The sequence below is a fragment of the Cebidichthys violaceus genome, unplaced genomic scaffold (assembly GCF_023349555.1).
Source record: "Cebidichthys violaceus isolate CVI_PGR_0920_01 unplaced genomic scaffold, fCebVio1.0.p SCAF_8, whole genome shotgun sequence".
NCBI lineage: Eukaryota > Metazoa > Chordata > Actinopteri > Perciformes > Stichaeidae > Cebidichthys > Cebidichthys violaceus.
The window spans coordinates 15353321-15378689 of record NW_027176964.1 but is presented as its reverse complement, the minus strand read 5'-3'; the positions used below and the strand labels follow the sequence as shown (position 1 = coordinate 15378689).

The 25369-nt window shown below is 42.8% G+C and overlaps 1 protein-coding gene across 1 annotated transcript; it reads left to right on the top strand.

Moving 5' to 3' along the window:
• Positions 1–8278: 8278 nt before the first annotated feature.
• LOC137892808 (carboxyl-terminal PDZ ligand of neuronal nitric oxide synthase protein-like) lies at positions 8279–24695 on the top strand. The gene is given in 11 exon segments (XM_068738195.1): positions 8279–8806; positions 8809–8825; positions 9624–9695; positions 12083–12175; positions 12276–12334; positions 12438–12546; positions 14984–15113; positions 15622–15749; positions 19686–19847; positions 20660–20828; positions 21235–24695. Coding segments are annotated over 11 exon segments (1539 nt in total). The 5' UTR covers positions 8279–8721; the 3' UTR covers positions 21750–24695.
• Positions 24696–25369: the final 674 nt, after the last annotated feature.

Genomic DNA, 25369 nt, shown 5'->3' with positions numbered 1-25369 from the left:
GAGACAGAGAAGGAGAGAAAAAAAGGTTGAGATTTTTGGAGGAAAATAGTTTCACTTTGGCATGGATCAACATAAAAAAATAGTCGCAAAAAGCAATCCGATTGTAAATAAGTTTAATGAGAAAATGACTCTACTTCTCACTTGATTTATAACCTCAGTAAACATGGTGAACATTTAGTAGATTATGGTCCCAATTATGGTAAAAAAAAAAGACCATAAAGCAGGGTTCTCTTCAGGGTGTGGCTACCTTTTGATTGAAAGGTCGCTACCAGAGTGGAATACGGCGTCTCTACCCCGGCATCACTTCTCCTTTGTCCAAATATGGTCACTGCCGAGACTGGTGGCAAAAAAAAACAACAAGATGGCAACGGCCAAAGCCCAAGATAGCAAACCTGAGGCTTCAAAACCGCAGTCCACAAACCAATGGTTGACGTAACAAGAACTACGTATTCCTCTTAGTCTATGGTTCCTACTCTAATCGTGTGCGTAGAATACAGCTGGATGGACAAAAGAAATTTGAAATTAATAAATTACTGGTGAATCATCTTGAATTTAATGCCAGTCAGAGCGTGACTGGACTTTTAGCTCATTTCCTGTGCTTTGCTGCCGTTTTTCATTACTTTTCTCAGCTATGAAACATTAAACAAGATGTTTTATCCGTTTGTCGAATACTAGAAAAGCGTACCATCTGAATATTAGCTATCCATCATCTTCATTCTTTAAATAATTTGTTTTTTTCAATCCTAACACACATGCAGTCGGCGGTGGAAGAAATCCTCTTTTTACTACAGTAAAAGAAAACCTTAAGGCTTTTACTCACAGTGACGAATAAACAACATGAAAATGAGAAATATTTGCCTCGAATATTATATGTCTGGGGCTTTTATTGTGAAATAAAAGAAGGGAGGGAGTTGATCTGGTGTATGCTGCCTTTGTCAAGGTTAAGGACTGATTAAGTTTGCTGTCTTGGTTCAGACAACAGAGCCTCTGTGTTCTTGTTTCATAAATATATAGACACGTCTCAACACTTTTTACTGATTATTTGATGACTTTATTTGTGCTGTCAGAGCTCAGAAAAATCAATATTCCAAAAAAAAAAAGTATCATCCATCATTGTTGGATCATTCATGAAAAACCAGTAAAAATAAATGCAATAAATTGCCTGAAGAAAAGTAAAAGCCTTTGTAAGAAGTAAGAACATGTAAGAAGGAGGACTCAGGACTCAAAGTATTCTGAAATAATGACTTGTTATTATCAACTATACATGATGACATTAAGGACCACACAGTTAAAATGTCAAATGATGTTATGGCTTTGGATTAGTCCAAACACGATGGACAAACATGAGGAATAGATACACCAGAAACCCACCAATACATTATCAAGATATGAGCAGATCTGAGGGGAAAACTGTCCCATAAAGGGAATATATAATATCCTAAACTGATATAAATGGATGCATGGATAATAGAGCAAAGAAGAGATAACTGAGTGAAAAAAAAAACGATTTAAAGCACTGCATTCTACAAGACTGGAGCTCAACTTAACTATTTTCAACTGCTGGAGTTTCTTGTGGAAAAAGACAAAGTAACTATCTGCCAAGTCACGGCATGCTTCTGATAACCACTCAAAGTAACACAGAGCTTAGAGTTGCAATGGAAACCTGTGATGAATAAAACAAAAACACTCTTCTATGTGAATGTTTTTCATAATTCTGTTTTGCTGCGAGGCAAACCTAAAACTGAATATGAATCTGTCCTTAACTTTCCATAAATCTAAACCCTCGACTCAAGTCCAACAAGGGACCTGTTTTGCATATCGCTTCTCCTCTTACGTTCTCCTTTCATTACAAAAATGATTACATTATACTACTGTAAAAAATACAACAACACGGCGATGACTGAACCCTTTCTCTCTATCCTCTACTGAGAATACATTACTTCACTATATTTTACATAAATAGTTGTTTGCTGCTATTTTAATGATCTGAATATCAAGCACCTAAAGTAGCACATATAAATAACGCTATGCTATTATATTATCATCATATCAGTGGCATAAAACGGTCTTCAAATTACAATCATATTGTACATTCCAATTATTTCTGGGACAATATATCGTCCCAGAAATATACAAAAGTAGTTATCGTGATGAGACTGCCCAGACGCAAAACAACTGAAGACGATAACAAAATGACTGACTACACTGTGATGTCTTTATTCATTTGTCTGAAGAGGTATGATCTCCATTTTCAAGTTTGAAATAGTGATTCCATGCTGGCTAGCCAGAAATAGCCAGAAATGTGTTTACACTACAAAAAAAAAAAAAGATCTTTCGTAAACATTCAGGATCATAAAGTTTTACAGTCCATAGTGTAAACACAGACACGTCTCACACCTGGACGAGCTGGCATGGGAGGGGCTACACCTTGTGTGTTGTTGTTTTTTTTTTTAACATGAGAGTTGATCTGAAGCACGAATCGGTTTCAGCGGACAGCTCTGAATGTCAGGAAGGTGGAAACTCAATGTGGAGCTCTGTTTAACGGTGGATCTGGGCAACTACTTCACTGGCAGAAATGAGTCAGCGGCCTGATTTAAATACATATTTGCGGTGTGAGTGGTGATTAATAGTGTTGCCAACGGTGCTTGAACTTGGGAGAGCGGAGTAAAAACAAAGAGCTGCAGTCATGGTTACCGGGTTACCAAGGGAACAAACCCAGCACAGCTGAGTCGTCCCATCCACTCTAAAAAAAAGACAACAACAAAAAAAACGCAATTGTCAACAAGAGCTTGGACTCATTCTCATTTACTTTGGATGGTAAATTAAAAAAAAAAAAAAATAGGCTGTTAGCACAAAGCTCTTTTATGTTCACTTGCTGAAAATAGCATCTGTCAGGTCTCAAAAACACTGGAATGAGATACGAGAATAGAGCAACATCTGGTCGGCAGTAACTCATTACATGATGCCATATGAAGACAGCGTGGAGTCGAGCCACGCACAGCAAATAATGATGAGTCACCTCCGTGAGGTAAAGTCACATATGTTTGCTCTTAGTTTAAATTTCCAGGAAAAAAACGATGAGGAGCCTGAGGAGACGTAGTTTGACTTTTCTCAGTAGACGTCTTCTATTGGCGCCCTCTGGTTTCTACAGTTCAAAGACATGCAAATGCAGATGGAACGAAACGGACCGGATTGTTGTCTTTCCGGGGTGTTTCCCCCTCTTGAAGTACACTCAGGCTGATTTAAAAGGTTATAAAGGCAGTTTTATACCAAAAATAAATAAAGTATTGAAGTATGTCTTTGCGAGAGTGTGTTCCATAAGAAACCCACTGGGGTGTTATTAACTGTGATCAGATGTTCCTTCCTTGTAATTCATTTGAGAACATTCTGCTGATGGAGATTCCAAGAACCTTCCTCGTGAAGTTCATGTCAAAGCTCCATCTTCCCAGGGAAATCAGCTGACGAGACGTTTCAAGATGCAAGACCACAAACCTCTGAAGTGACCTCTTACCCACATTAATATGCATGCTTTAAAAGGTGAGCACATCTGCCATTAATATGCAAAATAAAAAGCATGGATTTGTCTGTTTCGTTTACTATTTCTTTACTTAGTAGTAGGATGCATTTGACTTGAGTCAATGTTGAGAACACTTAAAAGCTTTACAGTCATATAACATCACGTTGGACAACTCCAGACATTAATCAAAGGCTAATGGAGTGATACAGCGAAAAGCATTATGATCCCGAGCAGATTATTCAAGTGGGAACTTAAACAGGACTTAAGAGTTGAGAACGACCGCAAAGTAAACGTGCAAACAGTCATACTGAGGCATGTTGATATTTTGGGAAATACGCTTAATCTCTTTGTTGTCCGTACATGAATATGACGCTAAAGCCAAGAGACGGCTTTGTACCCAAATCAGAAGTTTTTGATTCAAATCAAATTTGGCTAAGTCATTTTTTTTTTTTTATACAGACTATCTGGTTATTAGAAAAACCATTGGCATGAGATTTAGTGATGGTTTGGACCGCATTAGCAGCATTACATGATCTGCCTCTTCCTCAACTTGAGGAATTTAGATTCTATTAGGGTCACTGACTTTCAGAAGGGCAGTTCTACTTAGCTCAGCATAAACAGCACTGAAAACAGGAGGAAACAGCTAGCCTGGCTTTGTTCAAAGGTAACAAAACCCACCTATCAGCACCTCTAAAGCTCACTAATTAACCCACTGTGTAGAGACACACCGATGGACCGGCTGCCAGTCCAAACTGGCAGGTTCTCAGCTAACCAGCCCGTGACCGGTGACTGGCCGTGTTTTGCGGGACATATTTACACACATATGTGCCACATTAAAGTTTCACGTCAGCACACAGTAATGTCATACACTCATACAAACAATGACTGTTGTAGCTTCTTATAAACTGGCAGTTAACAGGGTTTAAGTGATGCATAACATTCCTTCAATTCCTTTTTCTACGCGAAGCCCAAAGAAGTCACACGGCTCCAGTCAGGTTCCTGTTGATTCCTGTTTGACAGAAGTCAGACGGAACCTGAACCCATGGCCGGTTCTGTGATAGCAGCATGCTTCTATGATTGGCAATGCCAGTCAGTTGGTCCACAACTTTGGTCCAGACTGAATTATCTTAAGAATTATCAGATGGACTGACGTGGAATTTGCATTCACGGTCCACAGAGGATGAAGCATACTGACTTCGGTGATCCCCTGACCTTTTCTATAGCGCCACCACAAGTTTGACATTTAAATTAAAATATCAAATACTTTGTTTTCTGCTAAACCCGCAAAACAAATGAAATTACCCTTTAGTTTAATTTTTGTTATGGTGCCTGATAAGGCTCCAAACAACTAGATCTGTTACTTGAACTGGACTTCCTGAATCTTATTCATAGACCGTATATATATATATATATATATATATATATATATATATATAAGAAGTTGATCCATCCATTGGTTTGTGGTCTGCCATTTTGAAGCCTCAATTTCAACATGCTGGCCGTCGCTATCGAGGTCTTTTGCAACCATAAGTGACACGAGAGGGTGGAGCTAAGTAGAACTGAACGCTCAATAACATAGTTTTAGGGGCCCAAAATATTTAAATTAACTTTCATGAGGTGAAAACACACTGTGAAAGGGTTAAAGCTGTAAGACAAAAACACAGACAACTCCCAGACTGAACATCTTGTGGCATCGACCTATAAATCACAAGGTGAGCCCCTAAAGCACACCCTGCTTTATCATCTATTTTACTATTATTGTTACCATCATTTACTAAATGAACATCACGCTGTTTGAAGAAGACTAGCGATCGAGACCATAAACTTATGTTTACAATATTTACTGAGGCAATAAATCAAATGAGAAGTAGGGTCATTTTCTCGTAGACTTCCATACAATCAGGAGTCTCCCTCTGCTGGCTATTAGAACGAATGCAAATTTATGGCACTCAAGCATTGCTTTGATTTTCAGACCCAGATGTTGCTGCCTGATGCTATTTCATGTCTCACCGCTACATGAAGCCACTAAACCACAGCCTTACAGAGCCACTAGTGGCTGTGGACTATTAGCCTTTTTTTAAATAAAGTCAACTCATCAGAGGTAAATGTGACAAAAGACAACATTTTGAAGCACCAAAAATGTGATTTGTTCACTTTAGAATCAAATTCAATATGGAGTTAATGACAGGAAAGGGTGTGTGACAGCATGAATGGGCTCGTGTTCATGCTGTGTTCCTGCATCCCACGCGCGACGAGGTGTGCAACAGCAAGTGAGTGATTTTAAAACTCACTTGGACACGAGAAGCTACTCTTCCCCACAGAAGTGCTGCATCACAAAAGAAACCAATTAAGCGTCGACAAGCGGCAGCCGAGTCATCAGCCATCAGATTGTAGTCGGCATCGTAGATCCTACGTCACTCGAGCTGCAGCAACTGGATGCCAGCAAGCGAGACGTCAGTTACTTGAAAGGAGCCGAACACAGTGTTTCTGTTTTGGTCAATGTGTGAAACTCAGAGTGCAGTTTGTCCCAAGAGAAAAAAAAAAAAAAAAGAGGCCATATGCTTGTATCCCAAAAAATAAAAAGTGATGGAGGTGATTTTCGGGAAGTTACAGAGCACTCTGTTCATTTGGACCTTTGATGGAGTCTCTCTGGGCTTTACACTGAGCTGGAGAGTGCAACAACCACACCGAGCGGTTCCGGACACAGGTCAAAGAAGGACGGAGCGAAGAGGAGCACGCCGAGTACATTAAAGTGGGTGTTTGACTTTGTCTCTTCTTGCTGGTGGTTTTGCTGTCGTCCTGTAAAATCCAAAGAGCTCTGTTGCCACCTGCTGGAGAGATGACTGAAGCTTGATCAGAAAGCGGGGGGGGGGGGGGGGGAGTGTTATTTCCATGAACAGGTGAGAGGAAAACAAAGGAGAAGGTTTCCTGAACAAAACTTATTTTCTACAGTCTGCGGGTGAAACACTCCTGTACCAAAACACGGAAAATGAAACGTACATGCCGAGTGTATTAAAGAAAGCACTGGTCAATGTGAAATACCTTGTTAGACTGCTATAATAAAAAAACACTGGATCAAATGACGTGAAAAGTGACGCTCATGGTGACAACCGCCAGTTCTCCTCAGATCTACAAGGCTTGTTTTTTTTAGCATCTTTCAATTCACCGTTTTTGGTTTTAAGGTCCACAGCTTTACTGTTCTGCTTTTAACAGCCTCTTACAGCAGGCAGCTGTTTTAACCAGTTACACCTCAACACCTCACCTACGCTACCTAGTCAACACCAAACAGCAGACAAATATCCTTAGCAACTAGCTGGTGAACATAGTGGAACATTTAGCATCTACAGAGCCAGATATTTCCCTCAGGAGTTGACGGAGAGCTGCGAGGGGAGTAAATATTACACTGTAAAAAAAAAAAGTCAGTGAATTTTACAGTGAAAAACTGTTAAATCTGTTAAAACAGTGAGAGACCGTAAATTGTAAATAGGTTATATTCAGTTTATGACAGTGAAACACCGTAAATATATATATCAGCCGAAACAATAATTTGTGCATGTATTTCTTGTAAAAAATACATTTTGTCACTGTTAATGCATTAAAAATTGTACTGATAACGAAAATACGGGGGGGGGGGGAAATCCATACCGTGATGTACTATACAATTTCACTTTGTTTTTTTACGGTGAAGTTCTGGCAACCACAGCTGCCAGTATTTTACCGTATATTACACGGAATTAATTTTTTACAGTGTAGACTTAAATGCATCAGGTGGAAGTAAACACAACTTCAAATGAATGCCAATGTTGCTCCATATCTGCGGGATTTGGGAACAGGCAACTCTTTGATAATACGTTCACCATATTATCTTAAACATGCAATATTTTTATTTTTTTCCCTTCTTTCTATTTGGCCATTTGGGGGCAGCAGAAGTCCCAGAGGGAAATATCTGGCTCTTTAGCTGCTACATGCTCCACTATGTTCACCAGCTAGTCTCCAACTGTGTCTGTCTGCTGTTTGGCGCTGAGCAGGGGTTGTGTATATCTGGTTTGTTTCGGCTTTCTTTACTGCAAACAGCTGCCTGCTGTGCCTGAAAATGTAGGTTGCGGGCCCCGACAGCTAAACAATGAGCTGGAACTTACAAAAAAAAAAAAAAAACACTGTAAAATCGAGGGAAGCTGCAGATTCTTGTGATAATTCTCCGTAGTGTTCATCAGTACGAGCGACCCTGTTCACTTTGTCATTTGATATATTTATTAGTAATATGATGGTAAAGCCTATAGCTGCTTTAAAATGTGACCTTCCCCTAAATCTATTTGTATCTGGGGTACTACCTGGGGTAGTTTTCTTCACCTGTAAGAAGTCACTCCTTATAATGGATCTGCGTGTGCAACCAGAAGATTGATAAAGTGTGTCAGCACTCTGAGAAGAATCCACTAAACAGAGCGTGCCGCCTTTATATGGTGAAGCTTCACCAGGGTCAACCTCATGTGTTACACTGTGTCAGCCAATTACAGCAGCGTTCATGCTTCTTGCATTATTTTTGCCTGAAAAACATCATCTTTCAGACTTCTGCCGAGTTTCTCTGAAACACATGGTTACATTAACCCTCATATTGCAGGAGAGAACCAGGAGGAACACCTGGGGGCTCCGGGAATCCGCTGGGAGCGAGTGATTTGGGGAATTGTTTGTTCCCTGTGATGCCACTAGATGTCCTAAAACCAAACACCAGCTGGAGCTGCTGATAGAGTATTTACAAGCAGAGTCCGTCTCCATCTGTTAGGTCCTCACACCCAGTTTAATGGATAACAAGAGCCTACCGCTTCTGAATATTAATGCTTCATTCTGATGAATTAGCGCTTATTGGTGCCGCGGTGCTTCGAGGAAAAAAAACAATCATGTGTTGAGATCTGTGCGTCATCGGGACCCCCGGCGGCGGCGGTGTGTACAGCTTCTCCGTCGAGTCTCAGACCGGGGAGGGAGCGGGTCAGTCGGTGCACCTAACGATCAACGACCAGCGCGTTAATTGAACCCGTCGAACCGACACCCCATCCGTGGCGACCGGAGCGCCTCAACCCGGATGACCTCCGGTGTGACGGAGGGGAGAGTGCGGAGGGAGCAGCGCCCGGAGGAGATGCGCATATCTGCAGGTACTCTAGCGCGGTCGTAAAACGGGAGTCCGGAGCAAGTCAGCCAACATTAAAGCGATGCCAGGGGTAACCAAGTACAATTTAGTGGATGACGCGCACGATTTGAGGATCCCCATGCACAACGACGAGGTGTTTAAGCATGGGTCTGCTTCGAGGCAAAGGTAAGGACCCATCTGCAACAGATACTTTCTGGGCGGCAGTATGGGAGCGGTGGTTATTACTGTATGTGTCAAACGTTCAAATGAGGGCTGTTCATGTCACCGCTCCTGTAACAACCACCACTACACATTGTATTCCACATAGTTTATCTCGAGGGTTGTATATTGACCTTACAATACTTTACATTTTTTGTCCACTTTGCATGACTTTGAAATGTTTGAGATTAAATAATGTTTCCTCACCTGCATGGAGAAGTGCTGCTTTAACTGATAACTGGCATCATTTGTTTCTGTTATATCGTTTTTGGACAAACTTTTGATGAGCGTGGAAGAATCCTAGAGACATTTTTTCATTTTATTTGGCTTCTGGCACCCAGCAGAATGCAATGTTGCAGCGTTTTCTCAATTGATAATCGAGTAATTGTCTACAAAACATCACAAAACTGTGGACAATGCCCATCACACTAAGCCCAAGGCGATGGCATCAAACGTCTCGATTTGACCGACAAACAATTCTCAATTTTGAGAGGCTGAAACCATCAAATATTTGATACTCTTGATGGAAAATGTATTAAAAAAAAGAAGTAAATTTCTGTGGATTGACTGATGGACTAATCGTTGCAGCTCTGGCGTGTAATGATTTCCTCAAAGAGAAAAAAAATTCCCAAAAATGTCTGGAAAAAGCTGTCAAATCTACAATAGCAATCAACACTCTGGCAGCCCAGCACTCCCCCCAAATAATCCGTGCTATTCATTCCCTCAAACTGTCAAGTCTTTAAACCGTTCTCTTACATTCCGCAGTACATTGGCAGTTCGGAGGTTGGCCGCCCCAGCAGCCGAATGGAGATAGTCGCTGCCATGAGGAGAATCAGAGTAAGAAACTTCAAATGTGTGACCTCCCTGAACCAGACAGCTGAACTTGACTCTCGTGGCAACAGCAGTCCTAAACACATTAACTGTCAGTCATTGTACATTTACTCTCTCTCTCTCTCTCTCTCTCTCTCTCTCTCTCTCTCTCTCTGCCTGTGTGTGTCATGTGTCTCACCTTGTGCACGGTGCACAGAGGGTCCTCGCTCCCCTCAACATCCTCTATACACACACACAAATCACTAGTCTGCGTATAACTACACACTCGGCAGATTCAGTGGGTTGTCAGTAGCGGTGTAAATCACGGCAACGATTCATAGGACAGCTCCGATTTTATGGCTGAGGAGAGATACAGCGTGCAGGTTTATATGATGCCGTCTGGAAGAAAAAAAAACGTCCATTCTGGAGGCCCTCTTTAGACCGGACAAGGCCACAGGAAACACTGCGATGCCTTGTCATTTACACATCACTGCAGTGTTACAGTGATGCACAGGGAGGAGAGGATTTAGCTGCTTGTCAGCTGTTGGATCTAATCTAAGGACCAAGTCATTGAGTCAGTCGGAGGTCGCCGCGTCGACAGTTACACCCAGGAAGCACTTAATCCTGATCCCTCGTGTACAGTGCGGTGTAATGGCCATTTGATTGTGCTGGCGAAGATTTAGTGATGCTGTTTGAATTTCCTCGCTTCGCATATGCTTCAGGAATCTCAACGATTTCAGATTTTCCAAAAAAAAATGTTCTCGTAATGCATTATGAAAGAGCTCTTGGTACAGCAGCTCAAATGGGAAAAAATAAATGTACCCACACAATGCACAAGTGATCCGAGGGCTGCTGAAACCTTGATGGGCAAAACTATGTAATGCACCTTTTTTTTCCCCATCTGTCTCTAAACAAACTCATTTGAATTTAATGTCTTATGTTATCAAAATTTGTATCTGAAGACAAAATGCTTTTCTGCAAAGCTTGAAAGTAAAAAAATAATAAATGGAAGGAGACAAAAGAAAAGAAAATGCATTAAAAGACAAATAAGTAGTAAAGTAAACAGCGTGGTATTAGACGTGGGCGAGATCATAGAGGATAGCGTAAAAGAAAGTGTGTAAAAGAGTCGGGGGCTCTTTGTGAGAGTGGTAATGGCGCGGCAATTAAGAGCCTCTGCTTGTGTGGGGAGACGGACTCTGAATATGCAAAAGATGACTTGTCCTTAAAGCACTCACAGTGACTTAGAGGTGAGTTGGCACAACCTGTGGAGCATTAGTTATGCTTGGGGGGGGGGGGGGGGGGGGGTATCTACACAAAACACTTCCTGTGTTCCACTTCATCTCCGTTTGACAGCAGCGCGTGTGGAGATGGATGGTCCCTCTCGTCCCAGTTTACATGTGGTTGCATTGGCCTGGATATAACACACACACACACACACACACACACACACACACACACACACACACACACACACACACACACACACACACACAGTGGGAGTTGTGTCCTTCACCTGAGCCTCTGCAGCAGAGGAAACCTCCCACACAACAATAAGGACTGATGAACTAGATGAGAGCGTGTGACAAGGAACGAGGGGCCCATTGAATCTTCTAATGAGGTGAACTTTCTGCAGGATGTGACACGGGTCACACAGGCTTATAGATAAACTGCACCAGATTCATCAGGGCTTAAATCCCCGGATACGACTTGCCATGTTGGCAATGACGATCCCTTTTTCTTCACTTCCTGTGAGATTTCTCCTGTTATGAAATGTCAATACAAGAGTGCGAGGACAGTTCCAATCCTGCTGAAAAATAAAAGAAAGACAGCATCAGGTTGTTATTTTTACACAAAACCCAAGAAAAGATGACAGAGAACATCCAAGTCTTGTCAGGCATTTCACAGAACTCCATCTGATCAATTAATCATCCGATGTTGGATGTTGCGTTTTCAAAGCGGGGGCGCGTTATTTCACATAAATCCTGGTTGTTCTTAGATCTCGGGCCCTGATATTGGAGTCTGAGCCTGCAGTGTCGGCAGAGGGGAACGGGCTGGAGCATTAATCAGGGAGAGGGATGAAAGTGTCCCACACATGTATGCCTCCCTCTGGGAAGTCTGACTTTGAAAGCTTAAAACAGCTCCGGAAACAGAAACTGACAGTGTTTACTCAATCTCACATTTACCCTGAGAGGAAAATTGTCAAAATATATATTCCTGTCTGCATGAGCCATTCCCTCTGTTCACACATTTCATTTATCTTGTGTAAAGGAGTCCATCTTAGCGGCCTCATATGGTATTTAATGCTAGTCACACCTTGTATAATAATCGGTTTGCTTTGAATGAACTTTAGAATCTGGGGGGGGGGGTGGGTTTCCAACTTTGAATGTCAATTTAAATTAATTTTTTTTTCACAGTATGAATTCAAACTGAAGAACATTAAGAAAAAGAAGGTCAACATTGTCGTATCCACCGATTGTGTCCAAGTGATTTTGCGCAAAAAGAGGAAGGTTAGTCCTGTAAAATGCAACTTGATTTGAATTACATCTTTTTTTGTCTTTTCACCACCTTTGTCCCCATTGACCAACATGTTTATTTGTGTTGCGACAGAGAAAAGGATGGTCATGGGATGATAATACGACCTTAGTGACACAGGATCCCATCTACAGGTAGGTGTTCAATCCAAAACAAAAAGACGCCACATAACCTGGCAGCAAGTAACCAGCTATATTAAAAACCGTGTATTAATATCGTCTTCTTTTTTTTAAATAGGATCTTCTATGTCTCGCATGATGCCCAAGACTTGAAGATCTTCAGTTATATAGCGAGAGAAGGACAGAGTAACATTTTCCGCTGCAATGTGTTCAAGTCAAAGAGGAAAGTAAGTTTGCTCGCGCTTCAAAGATAAGTCATCGTAATATTCTATATTTTTTTTTTTTATTACCGTCAACAACACGGGTCACTCGCTACCCTGATCCGTACTGTGCGACTCTTGACAGAGGTGATAAAGAAGCGAGATGACCCACTCACAAAAAAACATCGCTGCGTCCGAAATCGTAGATGGAAGTAGATTGTCTGGTATTTATTCCTAGATTCATCAATTTAAGTCAAACATAATAAAAGAAAGTTCTATGGCATTCATTCTGTATACGCATTTGTTCATGTTTTACAAAGGGTTTAATTAACCAGAGCCCAGCCATACAACAATGACAGCAATCATATCACATCCATACAGGGTGAGCAGTATGCAGTTGTTAAAAGACACAAAGGGGTATCAATCAGCTCATCCAACTCTCGGCAAGAAATCACCAGCATGTGTTCCGTAAAAGAGAGAGAGCAAGAGGTCAGACTGGGGAGGTTGCAAAGTATCAAGAGACGACAAACGCTTTGTTGGTTTTGGTGTTTTTTTCGGGATTTTGTTGGTATTTTACAAGATCTCGGGCTTTGTCCCTCCTGTAATCACCGCCTGTCAATCAAATCATTTGGTTTTCAGCTCCATGCTCTGCACACATAGCTTCTAATGACGCCCGTTGTCTCGGTAATGCATTGTCCCGTTGGCTCTCACATACGGCAAATTAATCCGAGAGTGAGATCCCTTGTGTGCGTTGAGCAAAAATGCTTATGAATCTCTACATATCTGCATGCCAAGCAGGGACATTTTTTTTTTTTCCCTCCATGACAAAGACAGAGCATCAGTGAGGTTGACTCCCATCCCTTCACCATGGATACCAGTCTGACAGTGACTTAGTGAAGCTGAATACTAATCATCCTGGTGGGAGGAGAAAAGAAGAGGGGCTATTCCACTAAAACGGTTTCAGACGTTTTCACCCACCACAACGTCACGGACACGGCAAGTTGTGCCCGAGTAGCTCCCCGGGGCCGCGGAGCCTTATCTCGGTGTTGCAGACCAAGCATGTGTGCCGAGTAGGAGGAGATGGACCAGCTGATAAGAGATTTGATTTATTTTCATCACGGCATGCTGCGGCCCAACGGGGCTTAGATGTCAGCTCAGTGCACCAACAGAGCCGTTTGTGTTTGGCCTGGGGAGGGCTGGTAGTTTAACCTGACAAGTTTAGGACAGAAAGAAATCCATGGAGGGAAATGTAATTTCATAAATCATTTTTTTTTTCATCACTTTATTCCTGTGTTGTTATTTATTTATTTATTTATTTTTTTGCTATTTCTTGATTGAACTGCTTTCAGGCTTGAGTTACCTTAACATATTGACTGAACGCCTCCAGGCAGGATCATCCTCCAGAGGCCGAGGACAAACGCATTCATTGCGACTCTCGCTTCTCGCCGCTGTTCAATATAGAAAACACAAAAACTCATCTTTAGTGAGATTGGGGAAGGACACGGGCTGAATATTACAGCTTTAAAAGCGCCGTCTCAAAGGCCACATTGGATTTTATTGCCTCTGTGCCTCATTTCAACCAGTACAAAAATATATGATATTATATTCAATAAAAACTATTTAAACACATTAGGAGTGCAACTGACGATTATTTTCTTTATTAATTAATAGTCACACTGCCCTAAACTCCAAGGTGACGTCTTCAAATCACTGTAACTAATGTTTGATATTATTCAATCATCAAAAGTAGTAAGCCGATTCATTTTCTGTGAATCGACACCATCGATTCAGCTCACAAGTTAAACAAACATTAAACTACAGAGAGGAAAAAGCAACACATTTAGATGGGAAATGTGGCTTTTGTGTAAATTAAAGTAAGAGTTTACACGTTTTATTGCCAGTTAAACTGTCCCCGATCGATGACCCCCGATTCATGCTGACGCACCTACTGAGCCTCCAGCAATAACGACAAACTCAATCTTCACTCCCTCGGCGTTCAAAGTTACCTGCCTCTGAAATAGACCGATCCATCACTGTGACAGCAGAATGTATGCAAAGCAGGTAGACAAGGACAATGTGCTCGTAATATCTTCTGACTTAAATTTGGTCTCAATCTCCCATCCCTCCGTCTTCATTTTTTACCTGCCGTTCTGCTGCCCCCCCCCCCTCTCTCTGGGCATGTGCGCGCACACACACACACACACACACACACACACACACACACACACACACACACACACACACACACACACACACACCAGTCCATCTATCCATTTCCTGTGCAGCGCTTCTGGCACTTCATTTTCTCCCCTACTGTGCCCGTTCATTTTTTGCATCCTCCCTTACTGTGCTCCTGCTGCTCCTGCTCCTGCTTCCCCCCCCCCCCCCCCCCCCCCCCCCCTTCCTCCATGCTCTCAAACACCCCAACACACTTTTTTTTTCCCTCTGTGTCCTCCCTTCGCAGTCACAGGCCATGAGGATCGTGCGGACGGTGGGGCAGGCGTTCGATGTGTGTCACCAGCTGACCCTGCAGCAGAAAAGCGATGACCAGGAGGATGAGGAGGGGAAGGTGGAGGAACCGGAGGCAGTGCCAGGTGACTCACACACACACACACACACACACACACACACACAAATTGCAAATCTCCTTCTCCCTCTTTCTCCTTCTTGTTCTCCTTCTGTCTCAGGCACAAACACAAAGCTCTTTTCATCGCCTCACGCAGCAACACACAAACTCCCAAGGCCTTCTCTTCGTCTCCATCTCTTGCTTTTCCGTCCATCACAAACTAAATTCCTGAGCGCCTCCACAAACATGCAGTGGCATCTGAGCACACCTTGAAAAAAGATGTCATTATTATCCGCCACTGCCGGTAAAAAAATTTTTTTTACATTTTCCAGCAGCTCGCCCTGCTGCAGCTGCAGATGTGCGTGTCGGGCCGATCCATTGATCAAAGACCTTGCTTGTGTGTGGGCTTCTGCCAGCTCTTCGTCCCGCTGCTGTTGGCTGTCGCCGCCTCTAGATATGTTGCAAAACGACAAAGCCGGTCAAAGAAAAAGCCGTGCGCGAGTTCTTCTTTACATGTATATCTGGTCTCCCTGCAGCAAAGAAGAGGTTTGCATTGTCAGAAGAGACCGACCTTGAAGCCACTACAGAGGAGAGCATCGAGTGCGTCTCCTCATCCGACCAGGAGAAGAGCAAAAAGGACGAGGCCCTCGGCAACAACGAGACGGTAAGAGCACAGAAGTCCTTTGAAATGCTTTCAGTGTCGCTCACACAAAGCCCCACTATTTCCTCACTCCATTAAACACACAGGAGGGTTTTTGTAAAGAGATGAAAACCCACCCTGTAATGTAGAATTTATTGACGCTTATGGCTCCACAGCTGCTAAAATACATGGCTGCGAACAAACACATTGTTATTACCAATTATCAATTATCATCGTTAAGTCTAGACAGTGTAAAAAGATGACCCTCGTAATATCCCAGCACTTTTTTTTTAAAATTACTTGTTTTGTTTGAGCCAAAGTCATTTTTTTTATCATAAGAAATACTATAAAATTCTAAATAAAAACAGCAACATCTGTCCCATATGTAAAATACTAAGTAACTGGAGTCTCCCTTTAAATGATCAATCAATTACATGTCTGTAGGTTAAATAATTAATCGCTAATTGCTACTGAAGTGCCTTATTGAAGCCCCCTCTTCCACCCAGACACGACACAAACAAGTTAATACATCAGTCTCTTAGTCCCTGCTGCATTTACATAAATTCATTCCTTCGGAGGAAACATCTGAGAATGAACAGGGTGTATTTTTGACAGAGCAGATCATCCAATATTCTGGAACATTCTTGATCTATAAAGTCAGAAATGTCCTGGTAATGAATAATTCTGGAAGGTCTGCAGCTCACAGGGTGTCGTGGTGAATGTTTGGCATCGAGATGAGCGAACGCCACTTGAGGGACGTACACAGCGAGCAACGGGCGTCTTCAAGGCTCGTTTGTGAAGAAGTGCTCCAAGAAGCTCTTACTGATGCGATCGTACGGTTTATTAATTCAAACGTTCTAGCGTCGCTCTGCTAACCCAGAGATGTTGAACAAGCAGCCGTCTGCTCTCTGATAGCCGTCGGCTCGTTTTCAAGCCGAGTCTCTGTGGCGCTGTCAGCTTTATAGTTTCGCGGCGGAGGTTTAGATTGATGGATATTACGACTAATTAAATGGTTACCCGAGAACAAGAAAAATTGCTTTGTTATTTCATTGTATGAATATGAATTCTGCCACAATCAAACAAAGCCTGTATGTCATATGTCAAGATCTCATATGCATTGTATCCTTCCCCCCCCCGTGTGTAATCTGAAGTGTCCTTCACAATCGAGCGTTAACGACGACTGAATCCACCGCCATTGATCTCCCGTCTCAGATGAAACAGGTGGTTTCATTCAGGGCTGCTCTTCTCACAGCAGCACTCTAAACATAATTGCGTGAGTCACGATACCTGTCCAGGCAGGAGCCCATCCAGTCCATCTGGAGACCTATTTCTAGATGCGATCCTCATGAACACACCAGCGTCACAATTAGATCAAATGACGCTACTCTAGATCAGAGACTTTGACATGATGAGGGGCTGAATGTACAGTATGACTGATTTGTCATGATCAAAGTGCCCAGCTCTTAAAATGTAAGGAGTAAATAAATAGTAAGTAATGTCAAGTAAATGTTAGACTTATACTCATCAGATGGCCTGAACGCGAAATAAGGCAATGAGGCAAATCAACTTTTAAAAAAGTGTAACTTTTGTGTTTACAGCTTCAGATTGTACAATGGCAGCAGAACTTATTTAAAAAGGTCTGAAACATCAGAAAATGTCATGCGGGAAAAGTACTGGAATACTATACTCCCTTTAAAGACATTTTATTCATATAAAAGTAAAATGAATTGAAGTAAAAATGTAGTCAAATAAAAGTAAAACAGTAGGTCAGTTGAAATGCTACAATGAGTAAACGTTACTGCTTTAACGTTACGCATGTAAAGGGTAAGGGGGTGAGAATAATATAATACAGCTATATAATATATCATATGTTAAAGAAGGCAATTATGCTACATAATAGGGCGCATTAACATGTCATCTTTCAACTTGCATCGCACCACAGAGCCCTTAACGGCTTTAGTCCACAGACACATCGCAGCCTATGCACACAATTGATTGCTTATCGATTGTACAACCGCCTTCCTCCAGCGCAGCGTGAACCAGAAAAGAGACCTCGGACAATTAAGCAAGTATGAACTACAATAAACAACGATTGGACACCACGGCGGGTGCAAAAATACATATCAGCCTGACGCACATAAATGGCAATTCTTCAGTAAAAACATCACCAAACCAAACATGTCACTCAGCGCGCAATGCGCACACGGGCACACGCGCGCGCATATACACACACACACACACACACACACACACACACACACACACGCACACACAACTGCATTGCCTAGCAACGTGGACGTTCTCCTCTGGAGAGCTTCAACTATGTTTTATATCCATGGTAACCGATAGTACAGCGAGTTCGTTGTACTCACCGGTCCTCCTCAATCTGCTGCAGGTTCAACTTCTCCGCTCCTTCTTCCTCAATCCATCACATGTCCAGTCCACTCGGGCTCTCTGCTCCCACCGCGCGCCTCACCGTTTATGAAACACGTGGAGTTTAATTAAGCTCTGCAGACACCTAAACGTGGATTAACAGTCAAAGACAGCGGCAAGTCCTCAAACCACTGACCGAAAAAAAACGTGAACGCAGAAATGAATCACGATAGACGGAGGTACCAAGAGCGCATTAGTGATTAGCATGTTCCCCAGCATGCACCTGTTCGGTGCGTTTGACTTGAACAGCTGAGCTGCTGACACAACCTTTTAACCTTTAACCTTTTTGTTACCCAAGTTGAGGTACAGTAACGGTAACTTAAATCAATAAAGCACGCAATTGTTTGAAGACAATATGATTAATTACTCTGCTGCAGATTTACCACCTTTTTTTTTTCCATTCCGTTCCTTTTTTTTTAGAAAGTAGTTAAAAAATAAATTAGGCCAACTAACATTTTTATTAAATACTCAAAAAAGTGGCAGACAATTGCAGAAGCCTACACACAAAAAAAAAGTTTGTAACAGCAAGAGTATTTAATCTACTTTATTCGTTACTTCCACCCTCTGGGTGTCAGCCCCTCAAAAGACCAAGCTCTTCTTTCTACACACACCTCACAGTTCAAGTGTTCAAGTGGAAATCTATAAAGCAGACAAACAATACAAAATCCCATCAACAGCAGCCTCAATAGAGAAACCACAGTGTCTATATTGGTCTTCCTTTGGCGTGAAAAACAACTCATCCTTCATGTATTCAGTATTTATACAACTTGACATGGTGGTATAGCGTTGATCTCTCTGCAGCTCTCTGCTTTGACTACAGCACAAAGAAACTCAGTTCTTGTTGGAGGTTATTTTGGGAAAATGTTTTAAATTACTTCACTAACTGATTTGGCACTGAATGGAGGGAATAAGGTCGGTTTTTCAGGCTTCGTCACAGAATGTCTTGAAGGCCTTGAACGTCAAGCAGTAATGCTGATATCTCATCTGTGGATGTTTCCGTCAGAATGAAAGGAGACAGCGTATCTTCACTGACTCTTCCTCCAAGGAGCTCAGGCTGGCAGAGAGACTGTCAGCTTTTAAACCACCTCTTTTAGACGTCTTACTATACACACGAGCTTTCATGTGACGTTTTACTTTCCACAGTTACTACATTACTTTGGATTGTTGGCGATCTCACCCTACACTTAACTGTTCTTTTCTTCCCAAACACAGCCACATGTACGCTTACTGTGATATCGTTTGTTGTCCGCTTTATTTAAAGTTGTAATATGCAAGATTCTTTTTCTTTTTCTTTTTTTTTCCTGCCACTGCAAGGTTCATAAAAAGGTTTGGGACTGCGATGCCTTTTTTTTTTTTTTTTTGTATTTCTCATGATGATTTGAATTCCCGTGGGAGGTGCTTTTGTTTCTACGTGTTTCATCACTACAGAGAAACCGACATTTTCAAGGGAAGAAAAACCTCACAGCTGCATTTTTTTTTTTTGTTGCCATTAGGAGTAGAGCCCAATTTACATGTCGTCTGTGTTAGGTGTCCGCCGACCCGTCTCTCCTGCTGGGCTCCCCCGTCCTTGGGGCCTCGGTGTCGGGTCAGTCGGCAGAAGAGGCTCCCTGCTCTGCAGAGCACCAGGTCCGGCTCCTCCAGAAACAACTGCAGCAGCAGGAACAACAGAAAGCGGCTGCTTCAGAGCAGGTACTGATGCCAATTCATGTATCCTGCGGTACCACACCTGTGATATTTTGTAGTTTTCAAAATATCACAGGTGTATAAACTGTATAAAGTTTACAGTTTACTGAATTTATTGGACGGACGTTGCTATCCCTAGAGACTTGCTGTTATCGTGGCTAAAAACATATGACTCAATTTAAAATTCACTGAATTTTTAAGAGCATGTTTGTTTGATGGGCGCCTGACAACCAAAGGAGCAATTCTTTATTTCAGCGGTATAAAGATGCACAATCAAAATCCCCTGAATAGGATTATTGGAAAAACTCTGTGAAGCTTGACACAGAACGTTACAGCACATAATAGAGCGATGCTCTGTTTCCATTTTCAATCAGTGGCGTGTTTGATAGGATGTGGTATTTCAGGTTATTACATTCCCACCTCTTTCATTCCTTTAAACCGCTACTTTTTAAAAAGTTTCCCGTTTAATGGAATTCGCTTGAGTTGTGGTTTCATGGCCTTTGAAGATCTGAAGCAAAAGCGTCTGTGAGTTTTAGAGTTTGCAGCCTTCATTGGACAATCTCACTGACAGATGTTGATTCGTAATGCTGATGTGTTGCATTTAACAGGGCCTCCGGGGAAATGAAAGCCTTTTTCCTTTTAACTCATTACTGTCTAAAGAGTGAAACTTTTGACCTAGCTAACTCCGAATTTCGTTCGAAGCCGCTGAGGAATTTAATGAGCAGGTTGCCTCTTACTGGTGTGTGTGTGTGTGTGTGTGTGTGTGTGTGTGTGTGTGTGTGTGTGTGTGTGTGTGTGTGTGTGTGTGTGTTGTGCAGGTCCATGTCCTCCAGGAGCAGCTGTCGGTGGAGGTGTGTGCGCGGACTGAAACTCAGGCCAGAGTGCAGAGGCTGCTGCAGCAGAACACCGACCTGCTGCAACACATCTCCCTGCTGGTGAAACAGATCCAGGAACTGGAGCTTAAAGCTGCCGGCCAATTAACATCTAGTGAGTGGAAATCTACTTTCTTTCTCATGTAGAGTATATATTTTGATTTTGTTCGGTTGCCACATATCATCATCTATTTCCTTGTTTTCTTATCTACTAATTTCTGTCATATAATCGTCTTTTTCTTCCTTCCTCTCGTCTCCCTTCATCACTTTCTTTGTGCCTCCTTCCTGTCCTTATGGCTTCTTTTCTCATCCACTGCTGGCATGTAATTAATTATCCCATGGCAGCCCTCTCAGAGGCTCCAGTAACGCTCTCTGCTACCGTGTAGTCATGATTTATCAAATCCTGTCAGCACTGACGTCATCAGTCTCCTATATAATTTGTCTTGTATCTCTGTTCATATGTGATAGCTCCCTGTGTTTTAATTTCATCTCACACATTGATGTTTTCCCTCTGTCCTCAGTGGGCTCTCAGGACAGTCTTCTGGAGATCACTTTCCGCCCCAAGCCCCCCAGCTCGTCTTCATCTACGGGCCCTTTTGCAGCTCAATCCCAGGTCCAGATCAGTGACAGTCCCTGGGTCTCCGCCCTCCTCGGGCCCTGCTCTCCAGGCGCCTTGGGCACCGACACCGGCCCTCTGGGGCTCAGCAGCAGCAGCGGAGTTCGGCTTGAGTGCTTCCGCTTCTCCTCCCGGGGGCCGGACATCCAGGAGCAGGGCCGGGACACAGGGGAGACTCCCAGCGACGGGGCCCCGGATGAGAGCTCGCCGCTAGGGGAGCAGGTCTTGGGAGCCCTGGAGCTGCTCCGGTTTAGGGAGTCGGGGATCGGATCGGAGTACGAATCGAACACGGATGAGAGCGACGACCGGGACAGCTGGGGTCAGGGGGAGGGGGCGGGGTCTGACGGTGCAGCTCGACTCTTGAACGTGCTGAACACAGAGTGTCTGGCGGACTGCTTAGGGGATGAGATGGCTGTGTAGAGGCGGTGCTCTTGAAGCTGCACATTGCACCGGCCCAACAACAAATCGGTGCACTTCTAGAGAGGGATTTGGCCCAGTGCAGCCTTATTGAAACCTGTCAGAAAGCACCCCGTGGTGTTTCAGGCTCTGTGTCTCTCTGAAGATCTCTGCTGTCTGCTAGTATGTGCGTTCCACACTGTAGCGCGTGTCAGTTTGATGATTGTTGTACCTTACATCCGTTTGGTTTCCTGATTCGCCGGGCTTGTGACACTGTGGTTGTGTCTGTGTTTCTGGAGTTGTGACAAATCCGACTTGAACGTGGTTGTTTTTTTGGGGTGTTTTTTTTTTGCTGTTTTCAAATCTGTGAAGAAAGTCTGTCTGGTTATGCTAACGCATTTTTTTTTTTGGAGTGTGAAAATTAAAACCTTACTGTGCTTACCTGTAATTACACGTGGGTTTAAAAATGAGCATGTATCTCTCTCATGGTCTGTTTTTTCTCTCTTTTCAATACATTGTATATAGTTTGATTAACTTATATGTGTCGCATAAAATACATGCCATGATTTAATCCATAATATTCTCCAATGTTTCACATTACTAGAAGATCGCTTTCTGATTAGATGATGCCTCAGAGGCAAACGTCTCTGCTGTTTAAAACCGTAGCCACCGCCCACTGTCAGTGTTATTAGTTAATGCTGTACTGCGGCAACCATAAACTGCTTGGTCACCGTTGCGCCGCCCTTCAGAGGACTTGCTTGGAAAGTCCTGAAGTACCGTTTCAGAGAAAGATGGAGGCGTGTGAGACTCCTTCGTATTCTTCTGGCCAGCTGTCGCACCGGCTCCACCTTACTGACTGTGAGCCAGTTCTCTGAATCACTGAATTGGGGACATGTCTTTGAGCTCTTTCCAAAATCAATTAATCTCTTCCCTCCCTCTTTCTCTCCCTCACTCACCTCTCTCTCCCCTCTTTTCCCTTGAAGCTCGTCACCTCTTCCCGCTTTCTCCCGCTCTCACGATGTGTCTCCTGCGTCCACATTCCTCTGTCATTTCTCGCCAAGTTGTGTCTGTTCAGATGAAGTGTACTAAGAATTAAAGTGCACTTAAATCAATGCTTCCCCGTGTGGAATTGCGTGCCCTTTCTCAACTGACGTCTGCTGTCATGGGGTGTTTCAGTGCATTTTGGTGTGAGTTACTAATTGCTGAAATACATCTCTAGGGGGATATAACCAGAAATATGTCTAATGATAAGCAGCAATGGTTCCTGGGCTGACCTTTTCAAAGTGTTTTTCTCATTAATATTGATTACAGAGAAAATGTCTTTTGTGTGAATGAGGGCTCTCTCTCTCTCTCTCTCTCTCTCTCTCTCTCTCTCTCTCTCTCTCTCTCTATTATTGTTAGAGATACACCAGCTGTGGTTGGTAAATAGGGACATCTCTCAATAAGCTCACTGTGTGTGCAGACCGCAGCGGCTTGATGCAACACTGCAGATAAGCTGTAAAATATAAAGAATATCAGCCATTACCCACCCACATCCAGCCACAACACCCCGCAGCTCCGCTAGTGCAGCTGCTGCTGCTGCTGCTGCTGACGCGGATAGTGGGCGGCCTCCAGGACGGCGGCCTCTGCTTTCCGCTTACTTGATCATAATGAAAAATTGGTCTAGAGTGTCATTGTGCTCACCCAACTCTTGTGTTCTGCAGGTAAAAAAGGAATTTAAAAAAACACAGAACATGCAGTGCAAAGTCCAGCCCTTGGTTTGTACTTTTTTAGCAGACTAGCACTGTGGCACGGAGAGACGGTCGGTCCACCACTTCAGTCCAGACGAAAACATCTGGACTATACCGTGCGATGGATTGCCATTAATGGTTTTCATTAATATAGTTAAATATCAAAGAATGAATTGGCGTAACATTTGTACAGACATTCATGGTTCCCGATGAACCCTCATGTATTCGGTGATCCCATTTTCCCTCTAGCGCCACCATGAGGTGATTTTGAGTGAATGTCTCAACGACCACTGGAAAAAGCAATGTTCCCTTAAACTAACTAACGCCTGCAAAACTAACGGCATCCGATCGGAATCTGCTGTACTGTGCTTTGTGCTAATTAGCAGATGTTAGCACGCTAACACAAAACGAAGACGTTGACCATAGTGCTGTCAGAGCACGCTATACCTGTAGCATTGTCACTGTGAGCTACTACCTGTAAACTCTTTTAGGCTCGTCAACACTTGCCAAAATGAATCCACCTGCTTTCCCAGTGCCTCCTTATATATTAAGAGCAAGTCTGTTGTCACATATGTCATGTCATAAAGGCCTATCCATGACAACTTAAGGCAGCCAGTCTAAGTGGTAAATATGTAGGTGGAGCCAGCAACCTGTTAGTTAAAAGACTGGAAACAGGCAAACACCAAGACTGACCAACAGTTACAAAATCTGCATATTAATTCCACTAACATACACTGAACATGAAGCTTCATCCAGCAGCAGGTTAGCATAGTTTAGCACAAAGACTGGAAACATGGGCACGACCTTTTTTTTTTTTATAAAATGTTATATTATCATTACAAGTGCTGTGCTTTTAATGGTTAACATTTAGCAGTCAGTGAGCAGATATAGTGAAACCCCTTGTGTTATAAATAAGTGTATTTAAAAAAAAAAGGAATGTGTTGCTTTGAATGCACAGTCGTAGTGAAAGTCTTCACTCCTCTTTTTTTCTGTTTCTGTTGTCATTACATTTACACCTCCCTTTGTTTTGACACATAACATCCTGTGGAATATTTATATGCTCGAGTTGCTGCTGCAGCAGTTTTTAATGACTGTCAAATGTTCACAGTTAAGTTCTGTGTTAAAACCAATGCCATGCTTTGGTTACTTTAAAGTAGTGAAAACATTAACATGATCTCTGAGTGTCTGTAAAAGTGTTTGTATTCTACGTTCTGAATGACAAATAAAATGTTAACAAACATCTGCACATCATTTTCAATACATATTGTGTGCTTTTTCCGTACCAAACCATTCTGATTCACATATTGATTTATGATAATCAGAACAAGCTTCCGCCTCCTCTCTGCTTCAGCTGCTGCGTCCATTTTAATCCCAGCTGTGACTCATTTTATTTGTACGCAGCGATTTTTTTTTTTCCTCTCTAAAACATGATGTCTCCTTCACTAATTAGCAAGTTCTCCTCTGCAGGAAAAAAAAAAAAAAAAAAAGAACTCCAGTCTGTTTTTGTCAGTAGCTCTATGTGGAAGCTGCCGCATACGGTTGCTCTGTGGGCCATAATTGAAACCATTTGTGGATCAGGTGGAATTCTGGGATTTTGGCTTCCCCTCAAAATCCCAAAGGGTGTTATTTTCTCTGTTTCTTTCCTCCAGCCAGAGAGACTGTCACACCAGCCTCCGTTTCCTCTCTCTCTCTCTCTCTCTCTCTCTCTCTCTCTCTCTCTCTCTCTCTCTCTCGCTCTCTCTTTCCCTCTCTCTCTCTCTCTCTTTTCCATTCCCAGAAAGACCTTCCAAGGAATAAGAGGTCAGCGACTAACAGTGCCGCATGCATCAAGTCACAGTAGATGTGGAATACTCCCACAGACAGATGGTTTGACAATAACGAGAGAAGAACTTGACAAAGTAAGTCAAATCCGTA